Source organism: Pogoniulus pusillus, chromosome 1 (genome assembly GCF_015220805.1).
Source record: "Pogoniulus pusillus isolate bPogPus1 chromosome 1, bPogPus1.pri, whole genome shotgun sequence".
Taxonomy (NCBI): domain Eukaryota; kingdom Metazoa; phylum Chordata; class Aves; order Piciformes; family Lybiidae; genus Pogoniulus; species Pogoniulus pusillus.
The window spans coordinates 49,015,982-49,029,368 of NC_087264.1; the positions used below are offsets into that span (position 1 = coordinate 49,015,982).

Below are 13,387 nucleotides of genomic sequence, written 5' to 3' on the forward strand. Positions count from 1 at the left end.
GTTTGAGAAGGCACAAAAAAAGGAGATCATTACTTGCTTGTTAACACTCCAAAAACATAAATTAATGTCATGACTTCCTTGAGTGCACCTGAAAGGAAAAGGCCCCTACTACCTAGAGATGAAAAATGGAAGACTTTGCACTTCAAGACCTAAAGCAGTACACAAAGAGACAGATCTAAGTTAATGAATGCAAAAAGCAAGCAATTGGCCTGCAAGGACAGAGCTCTTCCTGTGGCTTTAGCTGCACCATTCATCACAAAATCATTATGGTTGGAAGAGACCTCCATGATCATCCAGACAAATCACTAACTCAGCACTGCCAGGTCACCACTAAACCACATCTCCATAGCTTTGAAATTCCCCCAGGGATGGGGACTCTGCCACTGCCCTGGGCAGCCTGGGCTAGGCACTACCAACCTTGAAGTGAAGGAAATTTCTCCTTGTGTCTAATGTAAATCTCCCCTGGGGCAACTTGAGGCCATTTCCTTTTGGCCAGTCACTTGTTCCTTGGAGAAGAAACCAAGCCCCACCTGGCTTCAACCACCTTTCAGGGAGTTGTAGAGAGCCAAAAGGTCCCCCTCTTAGCCTCCTTTTCTCCAGACTAAGAAACTCCAGTTCCCCCAGCTGCTCCCCTTAAGACCTGTTCTCCACACCCTTCACCAGCTTCATTGCCCTTCTCTGGACACAGAGAGATGTAATGAGAACCAATCTAGATCTAGGAGCTTAAAACGAGTTTGGGTGTCCTTAGACTGAAAACTTCAGCTTTCAGTTTACCCATCACATCACCAGGCTGCCCAGGGAGGTGGTGGAGTAACTACCCCTGGAGACGTTCAAGAAACACATGGACATGGTACTTTAGGACATGGTTTAACAGCCATGGTGGTGTTGGGCTGATGGTTGGACTTGATGATCTTGGAAGGCTTTTCCAATCAAAGCAACTCTATGTCTCTATGAATATACTGGGGTTGGGCTACATAACCTTTTAAAGGTGCGTTCCAATCTAAAGCATTCTAAGATTCTCTATTCTTTTTGGATCAAGTCTTTTCAAAACCCAGAAGGGATTATTTGCTTTCAGAAGGGTCAGAAAATTAGAAGTCCTGAGCACAATAAAGACAATCCCTCAGCAACTAACAGAATGCAAAGAGGTTCAGGTTTCATGTGGGAGTCTAATAGACTTCAGTGGAATTAAACATAGCTTACATTGAACCTTTATGTTTCCAATCATGCAGGAGGATGTGACTCACCTTTGTGTCGCTGCCTGGGGTGGCACTTAGGGCCAGGATCCGAAATTGATTAGTGTATTTGCTTAGCTCACGAACAACCTAAACAGAGCAAAAAGTTACCATCAATACCCTGAAAGGATATCATTTCTTTATATAAACTGCATCACAACCAGCAAACAGAAGCAGTTTCACAATGTATTCCATGCATTCACAGTGTATTGTGTGGCAAGACACTGGCATAGCTTGCCCAGAATGGTTTAAGTTGGAAGGGACCTCAAAGCTCAGACAGTTCCAAGCCTCTGCCATAGGCAGGGGCACCTCCTGTTAGAAAAGGTCGCTCAAGGCCTCATCCAGCCTGGCCTTGAACACCTGCAGGGAGGGAGCAGCCACAACCTCCCTGGGCAACCTGTGCCAGTGTCTCACCACCCTCACTGTAAACAGCTTCCTAACATCCACTTTCAATCTCCCCTCTGCCACTTCAAACCCATTCCTTCTCATCTTGGCATGACAAGACCTTGTCAATGGTCCCTCCCCAGCCCTCCTGGAGCCCCCTTCAGATCCTGGAAAGCCACTCCAAGGTCTCCTGGAAGCCTTCTCTCCTCCAGGCTGCAGAGCCCCAACTCTCTCAGCCTATTCTCATAGCAGAGCTATTGCAGCCCTCTCAGCATCTTGGTGGTCTCCTCTGGACTGGCTCCAACAGTTCCATGTCCTTCTTGTGTTGGGGGCCCCCATGTCCCTGAGTGCCATGTCCACATGTTTCTCGAACACCTCCAGTGACAGTGACTCCACCACCTCCAGGGGTAACCTCTGTTCAGCTTGTACTAATGGTTCTACTGAAAATTATGGGAAAGTGGAGCTGAAACAGATGCAGGCTGGCCAGTTTCACAGCACCAGGGGTGACAAGAGGCAAGGGAAGTGATTTTTTTGCTACTGTAGCTGAGAAAAATCTAGTGCTACCTCAGAGTTGTATAAAAGCAGAAAAGAGTAAAAAAAGAAATGTTATGCAGCATTTCAAAATAAAATAACCCAGAACAAGCGCTAAAATGCACCTGCCTGCCTCTCAAGAAGCCCTAAAAGCACCTAGACAACTCCTTACCCATTCTGTTTATCCACTAAAACTGTCTTCCATGTCACCTATTGCTACCAGACTAAGCCAAGCAAACGACAAACTCTTAGCTGCTCAAGACAACTCCACAAAGCCATCTCGAATCCATTTCACTAAAATAAAGAACTCTACAACACAAGGCCACATTTTTCCCTGAAAAAAAAAAGAGAGAATAAAAAACAACCCCAAACACCTCATCTCAGTGAAAAGTTATTCTAACAGACCACAGACAGACACTGGTTTGAGTTGGAAGGGACCTTCAAGATTGTCTAGGTTCAACTCCCTTGCCATAGGCAGGAAGACATCTCACTAGACCAGCATTAAGCTATCAAGGTGCAGAAACAAGAAGTGGGGAAGAAAATCCCACACCAGAGTACACAAACACAGCTGAAATATGATAGCAACTTTCATTATCAACTTGCCTCAGCCTAAACAAAACCCTTTTGAACCTAAAGTTACAATTGCATTTGGACACTAAAAAAGTTCCCATCTTGCCTCACTGAGTTTTAAAGAGGTTTCAAGTAAAACCAAGGAGCTGAAGATGTAAGGGAGACCTTCATCTTGAATCCTGTGTTCAGTTTTGGGCTCCCCAGTTTCAGAGGGACAGGGATCTGCTGGAGAGGGTCCAGCAGAGGGCTGTGAGGATGATGAGGGGACTGGAGGGCATGGCTGATGAGGAGAGGCTGAGGGACCTGGGGCTTTTTAGTCTGGAGAAGAGAAGACTTAGAAGGCATTTGATAAATGTTTGTAAGTATCTGAGGGTTGGCCAGGAGAGGGGGGACACTCACTGCTCCCTGGGATAGGACAAGGAGCAATGGGTGTAAGCTGCAGCAAAAGAGGGTTTGCCTCAACACAAGGGGGAACTTCTATGCTGTAAGGGTCCCAGAGCACTGGAACAGGCTGCCCAGAGAGGTTGTGGAGTCTCCTTCTCTGGAACCTTTCAAGGCCTGTCTGGATGTGTTCCTTTGTGATCTGTGTTAGATAGTATTGTCCTGTTCTGGCACGGGGGGTTGGACTGGACTATCTCCTTGGGTCCCTTCCAACCCCAAACATACTGTGATCCGGTGTGATCCCAACTGAAATAGTTTCCCAAGAAAAAACCTGGGGCACTGTGGCTGGAGAGCTGTTTGGTGCAAAGGACCAAGGGGGTGTTGACTGATGCTGTGCTGAACAGGAGCCAGCAGTGTGCCCAGATGTCCAAGAAGACCAAATGCATCCTGGCCTGAATCAACAACAGTGTGGTTAGTAAGAACAAGGCAGTGATTAGGTCCTGTACTGGGCAAGAGTGAAGACACATCTTGAATTCCAAGTTCAGTTTTGGGCTCCCCTTAGAAGAATATTGAGGTGCTGGAAAAGGGCAAAGCTGGTGAAGGGTCTGGAGAACAGGGCTGGTGAGGAGCAGCTAAAGTAACAGGTTGTTCAGCACAGAGAAAAGAGGGGTGGGGGGAGACCTTCTGGTTCTCTACAGCTCCCTGAAGGGAGGGTGGAGCCAGGTAGGATTGGTCTCTTCTCCCATACAAGAAGTGAGAGAAGAGGAAATAGTCTCAAATTGTGCCACAGGAGGCTCAGGTTGGATATGCAGAAACATTTCTCCAGAGAAAGGGCTGTAAAACCCTGGAACAGGCTGCCAGGGGAGAGGGTCCAGTCTCCAACCCTGGAGGGGTTTCAAAGACATGTAGATGTGGCATCGAGGGACATGGTTTAGTGGCAGTAGCTAAGCAGTAGTGGATGGATTGTGAGCTCTAGGTGAGCAGCTGGACTTGAACTGTTGAAGTTGCGAAAGACCTTTGAAATCATCAATGGTTCTACAAATCTATGAGTGATGTTTCAAAGGAAATACAAGCACAGATCCAGGCTGGGTGCAGCCCTGAGGTAAAGGACCTGAGGGTCTGGAGTGATGAAAAGCTCAACATGAGCCTGAAGTGTGAGTGCAGCCCAGACAGCAACCCTGTGCTGGGCTGCAGCAAGAGCAGTGTGGGCAGCAGGGCAAGGGAGGGGATTGTGACCCTTGGCTCTGCTCTCCTCACACCCCACCTGCAGTCCTGGGTGCACTTCTGGAGCCCACAACACAAGGAGGACATGGAAGTGTTGGAGCAAGTCCAGAAGAGGCCACCAAGATGCTGAGAGGGCTGCAATAGCTCTGCTATGAGAACAGGCTGAGAGAGTTGGGGCTCTGCAGCCTGGAGAAGAGAAGGCTTCCAGAAGACCTTGGAATGGCCTTCCAGGATCTGAAGGGGGCTACAGGAGGGCTGGGGAGGGACTATTGACAAGGTCTTGTCATGCCAAGATGAGGAGGAATGGGTTTAAACTGGCAGAGAAGCTACTGAAAGTGGATGTTAAGAAGCTGTTTACAGTGAGGGTGGTGAGACACTGGCACAGGTTGCCCAGGGAGGTTGTGGCTGCTCCCTCCCTGCAGGTGTTCAAGGCCAGGCTGGATGAGGCCTTGAGCGACCTGTTCTAACAGGAGGTGCCCCTGCCTATGGCAGAGGCTTGGAACTGTCTGAGCTTTGAGGTCATTTCCAACCTAACCCATTTTGTGATTCTAAAGATCTAAAGGATGATCTCTCTAGAGAGAGATAGCAGTAAATCTTTATGAAAGAATCCTAAGTGCTAAGGGTGTAGTTGTTTTATAAGCAGGAGGCAGGAGCAGGGTGGCTGTGGCGTTACCTGACAGTAGGCGTGATTTCCAAGGGCTTTGTGGGCTTCATCAATAACCAAACATTTAATCTCCACAGCAGGACAGGTGCCACGAGAAAGATCATTCACCATTATTTGAGGAGTAAGGAAAAAGACTCTCTTGGCAGTCCACAGGTCCCGACGGTTAAGAGCTTGGGTTCCACCTGGAAATCAAAGAAATAACATCAGCAAAGCGCTCTGCTGAGAACAAGCCATGACAGCAACAGCAGCAGGCTGGCATACAGACTGGAGAGCTAGACAAAGTGCAAACTCATCAACAAGAGGTGTGAAGTCCTTAGCATGGAGAAGAGGAGGCTCAGGGGAGACCTTATTGCTGTCTACAGCTACCTGAGGGGAGGTTGTGGCCAGGAGGAGGTTGCTCTCTTCTCTCAGGTGGCCAGCACCAGAACGAGAGGACACAGCCTCAAGCTACGCCAGGGGAAATTTAGGCTTGAGGTGAGGAGAAAGTTCTTCACTGAGAGAGTCATTGGACACTGGAATGGGCTGCCCGGGGAGGTGGTGGAGTCGCCATCCCTGGGGCTGTTCAAGGCAGGACTGGACGTGGCACTTGGTGCCATGGTCTGGCCTTGAGCTCTGTGGTAAAGGGTAGGACTTGATGATCTGTGAGGTCTCTTCCAACCTTGGTGATACTTTGATACATCTTGGGTAGAGCAACCCCCTGCACCAGTATGGGTGAGGGATGACCTTCTGGAAAGAGCTCTATGGAGAGGGAGGTGGGAGTCCTGGTGGACAGTAAGTTATCCATAGGACAGCATGAGCCACCGAGGTGCCCTTGTGGCCAAGAAGGCCAGGGTGCATGAAGAGTGCGGCCAGCAGGTCAAGGGAGATTCTCCTCCACATCTACTCTGCCCTTGTGAGGCAACACTGGGAGGCCTGGGTCGAGTTCTGGACTCCCCAGTTCAAGAGAGCTACTGGAGAGGGTTCAGTGGAGGATACCAGGATGGTGAGGGGCCTGGAGCACAGCCCTGTGGGAAGAGGCTGAGGGAGCTGGGAGTGTGCAGCCTGCAGAAGAGGAGGCTCAGGGCAGAGCTCATTGTTGTCTACAACTACCTGAAGGGAGGCTGTAGCCAGGTGAGATTGTTCCCTTCTGCCAGGCAAGCAGCAACAGAACAAGGGCACACAGCCTCAAGCTGTGCCAGGGGAGAGTCAGGCTGGATTTTAGGAGGAAGTTCTTCACAGAGACTATGATTGGCATTGGAATGGGCTGCCCGGGGAGGTGGTGGAGGCACCGTCCCTGGAGGTGTTTGAAAAGAGGCTGCATGAGGCACTTAGTGCCATGGTGTAATTAATTAGAAGGGTTAGGTTAGACTTGATGATCTCAGAGATCTTTTCCAACCCGGTTCACTCTGTGGCTCTGTGCAGGAAGGTGCCGATGAGGAGAGGCTGAGAGGCCTGCGGCTGTTTAGGCCGGAGGTGAGCAGACTGAGAGGAGCTCTTACTAACGCTGAGGCGTACCTGAAGGGTGGGTGGCAGAAGAGAGCAGCCTCTTTCTGACGGTCTCCCGCGATAGGGCAAGGGGCAACGGATGCAAACCGGATCCGTTCAGTTCCGCCTCAGCGTGAGGGAGAAAACATCCTCGACCACGAAGCCGCTGCAGCCTCCTCCTCTGGAGAGATTCCAACCCCCTCTGGCCGTTGTGGGCGACACTGCTTTAGCAGAGGGCTTGACCTGTCTGATCTCCAGAGCCCCCTTATGTATGATTCTGCTTTCCACCTTGGCTGCCCCTGAGCCGCCTCCGCCTCCCAGCCCCGTCCCCATGCCCAGCGCCACCCTACCTGTCATCTCAGCCATGTGCTCGGCCGGGATGCCCATAACGCTGGCGCAGGCCTCCATCTGCTGAGCTACCAACGGCTTCGTAGGAGCGAGGAAAAGCACCTTCCCGGAGGGGAACCAGCGATAGAAGTTGTACATAACCACAGCGGCCACGAAGGTTTTCCCCAGCCCGGTGGGCAGGCAGACCAGCGTGTTGGCCAGCAGAGCGGCCTGGGCCATCCGCAGCTGGTAAGCTCGCAGCGGGTAGTTAGTGGGGTAGATCCAAATGGAGCCGGCGGCCGCGCAGAAACCCGCCGCGGGGCCCGGGGCTGCTGTCGCCGTCGAGCACAAACCCGCTGCGGAGCCCGGGGCTGCTGTCGCCGTCGAGCACAAACCCGCCGCGGGGCCCGGGGCTGCTGTCGCCGTCGAGCACAAACCCGCTGCGGAGCCCGGGGCTGCTGTCGCCGTCGAGCACAAACCCGCCGCGGGGCCCGGGGCTGCTGTCGCCGTCGAGCACAAACCCGCTGCGGAGCCCGGGGCTGCTGTCGCCGTCGAGCACAAACCCGCCGCGGGGCCCGGGGCTGCTGTCGCCGTCGAGCACAAACCCGCTGCGGGGCCCGGGTCTGCCGCCGCCGCGGCTTCCACCAACAGCAGGTCATCGTCTCTCTCCTCCTCCTTTTCTTCCTCTGCCTTGTTCGCTTCCCCTTTCTTCTTGTCCTTCTGCGCTGTCTTCCCGCCCGCCGCCCACCAAGCCTGCGGTAGAGTGCGCTGCCGCCCGCCTCTCATCTCACCCTCCCTCAGGGAGCCGCCATGTCACACAGCTGTCCCCCCCTGCCCCGAAACGCCGCCACCTCCTCCATCTTCGCGCTTCCTCGCTTAAAAACCCCGCGGCGGCCGGCGAGAGGGGGGTGAGCGGGAGGGAGGGGACAGAGGGCGGCCCCCGGTCCCCGCAGGACCGACGGGAAAGTGGGGCGGTACCGTGAGGAGGAGGAGGTGGCGGCGGCGGGCGGGAAAATGGCGGCGGCCGCGGCGGGTCCGGCGCAGCCTTGGAGTGCTGAGGAGCTGCGGAGCGAAGCGCTGCCCAAGAAAGACATCATTAAATTCCTCCAGGAGCACGCAGCCCAGGCGGTAAGGCCGCGGAAAGGAGATCGATGCGCGTTAAGGTTCTGTTTCACCTTCTCATTGGGTTGCCTTTGCAGTTTCTGGCCGAGCACAAGCTCCTGGGGCAGGTAAAGAACGTGGCTAAGACGGCGAACAAGGAGCAGCTGATCGCCGCCTACACGCAGCTCTTCCACACGCAGGTGAGGGGCTGCGGGGCCGCAGGCTTTGCGGGCAGGGAGTCTGGGGGGCAGGGGGTGGTCGTTGGTGGCTGCAGCTCCTTTTCTTCCCCTCAGAGGTTCAAGGGCACAGACGGCGCAGAGAAGGCGGCGGAGAAGGCAAAGCCTGCGAAGGCAGAGGAGGCCAAGGGCAAAGTGGCAAAGCTTGAGGAGGCTGTCGATGAGGTTGGTGTCCTGTTGTTGGGGCCCTTGCGTAGGGCAAACAAATCAGGTCTCAAAAACCTAGTTGGAGCTATTAATCTGGTGCTGGGGTCACGCCTTGTCATTGATGCAGCTCCCACAACTTGAATTAGTGGTGGGCATCTCCGCCAAGGCTCTGCTTTTGGCTGGAAGCTGTGTCGTGCATTGTCATAGAATCAGTGTTGGAAAGAATCATAGAATCAACCAGGTTGGAAGAGACCTCCAAGATCATCCAGTCCAACCTATCCCCCAGCCCTGTCCAATCAACCAGACCATGGCACTAAGTGCCTCATTCAGGCTTTGCTTGAACACCTCCAGGGATGGCAACTCCAGCACCTCCCTGGGCAGTCCATTCCCATGCCAATCACACTCTCTGTGAAGAACTTCCTCCTAACACCCAGCCCATACCTCCCCTGGCACAACTTGAGGCTGTGTCCCCTTGTTCTGTTGCTGGTTGCCTGGCAGAAGGGACCAACCCCTCCTCCCCCCCACGCCCCCTTCAGGTCGTTGTAGACAGCAATGACGTTGCCCCTGAGTATCCTCCAGCTCCCTCAGGTTGGACTGGATGATCTCGGAGGTCACAGTATTATCAGGGTTGGAAGAGACCTCACAGATCATCACAGATGATGGACCATCACAGATGAAGGACCATCATCTAGTTTCAGTTCCCCTGCCATGGGCAGGGACATCCCACGCTGCATTGCCCAGCTATTACAGCCCTGCAGGAACACAGAGAACCATAGAATCACAGAACTGTTTGAGTTGGAAAAGACCTCTGAGGTGGTCAAGCCTAACCGTAGTCACAATGCTTCTGTGGCTTGTTAAACCATGTCCTGGAGCACCATGTCCTCAGGTTTCTAGAGCACCTTCAGGGATGGGGATTCCACCACCTCCCTGGGCAGTCTGTTCCAGTGCCTGACCACTCTTGCAGGAGAGACGTTTTTCTGAGTATCCAACCCAAACTTCCCCTGGCATGGTTTCAAACCATTTCCTCTCATTCTCTCACCTGATACTAGGGAAAAGACACCAACCCCCACCTGGCTCAAGCCTCCTTTCAGGGGGTTGTAAAGAACCAGAAAGTCTCCCCTCAGCCTCCTTTTCTCCAGGCTGAACAATCTCATTCCCTTCAGCTGCTCTTCACCAGCTTCGTTACCCTTTGTGGACCGCCTCCAGGCCCTCAGTACCCTTCATTCCAAGCAAGGGGCCCCCAAAACCATGGCATTGATTAGCTCTGAATGCGTTTGTTCAGTGCCTTAAACTGAGTGATGGTTTGATCTTGAACGTAGGTGGTGTGAGGCTAAATAATGCAGTAGTCATCACTCTGTTGTTTTTTTTTTCTGGTCAACTCAGGGGCCACCAAAGTACACAAAATCCATTTTAAAGAAGGGTGATAAAACCAACTTCCCAAAGAAAGGAGACACTGTCCACTGCTGGTATACAGGAAAGCTACAGGACGGAACGGTCTTCGATACCAATGTTCAGACAAGTAAGGTTCTAATACTGCTTGGCTTTTGCTACAAGTGCACCTAGAGGAAATGAATTGGACTCATTAAGCAAACTCCTGGGAGATGGCAGGAGTCTGGGCAAACTGCTCCTTGAGCTGACTTAGAGGTGTCTCTGCAGCCTGATTTTTTCCATCAGAGAACGCAGAGCAGTATTTTAGGACTGGCTGGTGTCAAGTGACAGCTGCTGCCTCTTGCCAAAATGTTTGTTGTTCTCCAGACTGGAGAGAATGTGAAATGCGGGGATTTAATCAGGGCTAAAATTGAAAGCAGGTTGCAGGAAAGATGGTTCCTGCTCAGGGAGCTTTCCTTATCTCTTGGACTTGAGTTACAACAATTAGTTTCTCTGAAAACACAAATTTTGGTGTATTTGTGTAATAAGGCCTTAAAGGCAGAGACACTGGGGTAAAAGTGGTTCACAGAAGCCTCATGAAATGTATCCTCTGTGGAGATGAGTATTTTTAGTGCACAGCAGTAAGTTTTCCCCTAAAATATCTGACAGTGGGCTAAAAATACTATGCTGAGAACAGATATTTATGTAAAGCACGATCAGAATAGCAACTGCAGGCAGCAGTGTGGTGTGTACTGGTGGGACATTAAAGCAAACTTAACACAAAATCTGCCTTTCAGGTGCAAAGAAGAAGAAAGCAGCTAAACCTCTAAGTTTCAAAGTTGGTGTAGGAAAAGTCATCAGAGGCGTAAGTAACTCATTTATAACTCCCTCAGAAGGCCCAGAGTTTTCATTCTGCAGGGTTTCTGACCAGGGGGACAAATGCTGAGCTTGTGTGCACCCTAAAAAAGGGGAATTGGAAGCCTCTGCATCCATGGGGTTGGTTTATCTCTCAGAGATGTATGTGCCCATCTGCAGTGAAATTCCTCTCCTGAAGCAGTGGGTGGAACAAGGTCATGTTCCTCAGGAGAAGCTCAGCCTCTTGTGCATGCCTGTCTGGGGCTTGGCACAACGGGAAGGTTATCAGGTTGCTGGGGCTCTGTCAGTTGCTGGGTGCATTCAGTATGCTCTAGACTGGCAGTGGGTTGGTTTTGTCTACCAGAAGGTTCTTTTCACTCAGCATCTTTTTATTGCTGTGTAGAATCATTGGATTGTTTTGGTTGGAAGAGACCTCCAAGATCATCGAGTCAAACTGACAGCCTGAGACCACTGTGGCCACCAAGCCATAGTTCAGCTCTGACCTGGATGCTGAAACTCTAAAAGCTGCTCTGGTGCACTGAAATGAGTTGCAGTTAGATACTCTTAACATTGAGGTGCTGGAGCATGTCCAGAGAAGGGCAGTGAAGCTGGGAAAGGGTCTGGAGAACAGGTCTGGTGAGGAGCAGCTGAGGGACCTGGTGTTCAGTTTGGAGAAAAGAAGGCTGAGGGGAGACTTCATTGCTCTCTACAGCTCCCTCAAGGTTGGAGCTGTGTGGGGGTTGGTCTCCCCAGTATTGGGTAATGGCCTGAAATTGTGCCAGGAGAGGTTTGGGTTGGATACTCGAGAAAATGTCTTTCCTGCAAGAGTGGTCAGGCATTGGAACAGCCTGCCCAGGGAGGTGGTGGAGTCACCATCCTTGGAGGTGTTTGGCAAATGTGTGGACATGGTGCTTTGGGACATGGTTTAATGGTCACAGTGGTGTTGGGTTGAAGCTTGGACTTTATATTCTTTGAGGGCTTTTGCAACCCAAACAATTCTGATTCCTCTGCTCCCTCCAGCACCAAGTGTTTCAGCAGAGCTGGTGAGAGCTATGTGAGGGGGCTGTCTGGCTGAAGGGAAGATACAGGTGTGCTACACTGGTGTGAACTTCCTGTGTCTGGGAGCTGCCAGAAGTGCACAGCAAGTGAGGTGCTGAACTTTTGTCTTGCTACTGCTGAGGCAGTGGTAAAGTTGGTGGCTGTGTGCATGAGGTAGGAGTGCAAGGAAGAGAAACCTGTTTGGTGTAAGGGTGCTGGAGCCCTGCAGCAGGCTGCCTAGAGGTTGTGGAGTCTCTTCTGGAGAGATTCCAAACCCAGCTGGGCATTGTGATCCTGGGCAAGCTGCTGTGAGTGCCCCTGCTTTAGCAGAGGGGTTGGACTGGATGATCTCCAGAGGTCACTTCCAACCCCCACCATGCTGTGTTTAGTGATCTGCTTGACTTAAAAACCAACCCAAACCCACTTCAGCCTTCTGTGCCGCTGCTGCTATGCGGGAATAAAAGCTTTTGTGTGTGACAGGATCAGAGCTTGGGAAGTGGACACTGTCCCTGGGCACAGGGCCAGCTCTGCAGAAGCAGCAGTGGGCTGGCTGCTGCTCCTTCAGCTTGTTGGCTGCCAGGTTTGTGTAGGTGCCAGCTATCTCCCTTGAGCAGCTGGAGTTGGAACTTGTTTGTTTTTCAGTGGGATGAAGCCCTCCTCACGATGAGCAAAGGAGAGAAGGCTCAGCTGGAGATTGAACCCGAGTGGGCGTATGGCAAGAAGGGGCAGCCTGATGCCAAGTATCCTTTGCAGCCTCTTGTTGACTGACTTGGACATCCTTGGGGGAATCAAAGTCTTCTGTGGCTGGGGATGTAATGGTGGGAGCATTTCTGTCACTCACAGCAGGCTTGGAATGTTGACAACTGCAGAGAACATCCTCTTGTTCTCCACCTGCTTTTTCCTGCAGTGGGGATACTACTAGGTGTAGTGGAGGTGAGAGGGAAGTTCTGCTTCAACTGTAAAGGCAAAAGGTTGAAATTGGCAATTAAGTGATCCTGCAGCATCAAGCAATGTATTTCTTTTACTAGAGGAAGGGAAGGGCTCATTTCCACTGAAATCCTGTTTTGTGTTCAAGGGCTCTCCTGCCATTCCTGTTCTCTCTGTAGGGTAGCAAGACAGTCTGACCTCCTCCCAGAGGAAGGCCAAAATGGAGACAACACTCAGCTGCTTTTAGAGGGATGGGAACAATGAGAATCACAGGATAGGTTGGGTTGGAAGGGATCTTAAAGACCATCTCCTTCCACCCTCCTGCCATGTGGGACATGAGAATCCCATGACAGCTGGTGTCAGACAGCAGCCAAGACGCTGCTGTGGTCAGTGAAGTGGAAACCCATTGGAGGAGGTCCAGAACAGCTGGGAACTCACCTCCCAGTCTGGGATGTCTTAGCTCTGGTAGGATCTGTGTTTGCTTTTAACCTTCCTTAACGTATGCTCACAGGATTCCACCCAATGCAAAGCTTTTCTTTGAGGTTGAACTGGTGGATATTGAGTGAAATGAAACTTCCTTTGCTGCTGGGGAATCCATTTTAGGATCAAGAAAGCTCCTGACAATGCAGCTGTGCTCTTGTAACTCCAGGAAATAGTTACAACTGTGGCCTTGTCCCCAAACCTGAGTCTGTTTGCCCTGCTCCCAACTGCTGTACAGTGACACCACTAAAGAAACCTAGTTTGTATGTGCATGCGAGTTCCTCTCTTGTGTCTCTGCGCACCATCAAACTTCCTTCTCTTACTGCGAGGGAAAGCTTGGACAGAGCCCCAGGAAAGTGCCACAAGAAGCAGATTTGCATGGACTGGCCATGGCTGGTGCTGTCCCTTGGTGCTGATGGAGAAGCAGGTACTGTGAGACCTAGCTCAGGTTTTCAGCA

General features: G+C 51.7%; 2 protein-coding genes across 6 annotated transcripts in view; one reads left to right on the plus strand and one right to left on the minus strand.

Annotated features, from left to right (window-relative positions):
• FANCM (FA complementation group M) overlaps window positions 1-7,883 on the minus strand; it is a 94,574-nt gene extending 86,691 nt beyond the window's left edge. For 2 of the 5 annotated variants that reach the window (XM_064151786.1, XM_064151778.1), the window contains exons 1-3: window positions 6,801-7,883; window positions 4,996-5,168; window positions 1,245-1,322 (exon numbers count right to left, since the gene is read on the minus strand). In XM_064151786.1, coding sequence (XP_064007856.1) covers window positions 1,245-1,322; window positions 4,996-5,168; window positions 6,801-7,563 — 1,014 coding nt within the window. In that variant the 5' untranslated portion in view covers window positions 7,564-7,883. The remainder of the gene's footprint in view (window positions 1-1,244; window positions 1,323-4,995; window positions 5,169-6,800) is intronic. The other 3 variants (XM_064151791.1, XM_064151796.1, XM_064151800.1) reach the window with 2 other exon arrangements.
• On the plus strand, window positions 7,762-13,199 carry FKBP3 (FKBP prolyl isomerase 3). The gene is made up of 7 exons (XM_064151831.1): window positions 7,762-7,905; window positions 7,977-8,078; window positions 8,172-8,279; window positions 9,645-9,780; window positions 10,427-10,494; window positions 12,165-12,262; window positions 12,961-13,199. The coding sequence occupies exons 1-7, from the start codon at window positions 7,792-7,794 to the stop codon at window positions 13,013-13,015; spliced, it is 681 nt and encodes a 226-aa protein (XP_064007901.1). The 5' UTR covers window positions 7,762-7,791; the 3' UTR covers window positions 13,016-13,199.
• Window positions 13,200-13,387: the final 188 nt, after the last annotated feature.

Excerpts from the sequence above, each read along its gene's own strand:
- FKBP3 (XM_064151831.1), top strand. The coding sequence starts at position 7,792 with ATGGCGGCGGCCGCGGCGGGTCCGGCGCAGCCTTGGAGTGCTGAGGAG. Across the intron at positions 8,079-8,171 it reads CGCAGCTCTTCCACACGCAG|AGGTTCAAGGGCACAGACGG; the intron begins GTGAGGGGCTGC and ends TCTTCCCCTCAG. Across the intron at positions 10,495-12,164 it reads TAGGAAAAGTCATCAGAGGC|TGGGATGAAGCCCTCCTCAC; the intron begins GTAAGTAACTCA and ends TTTGTTTTTCAG.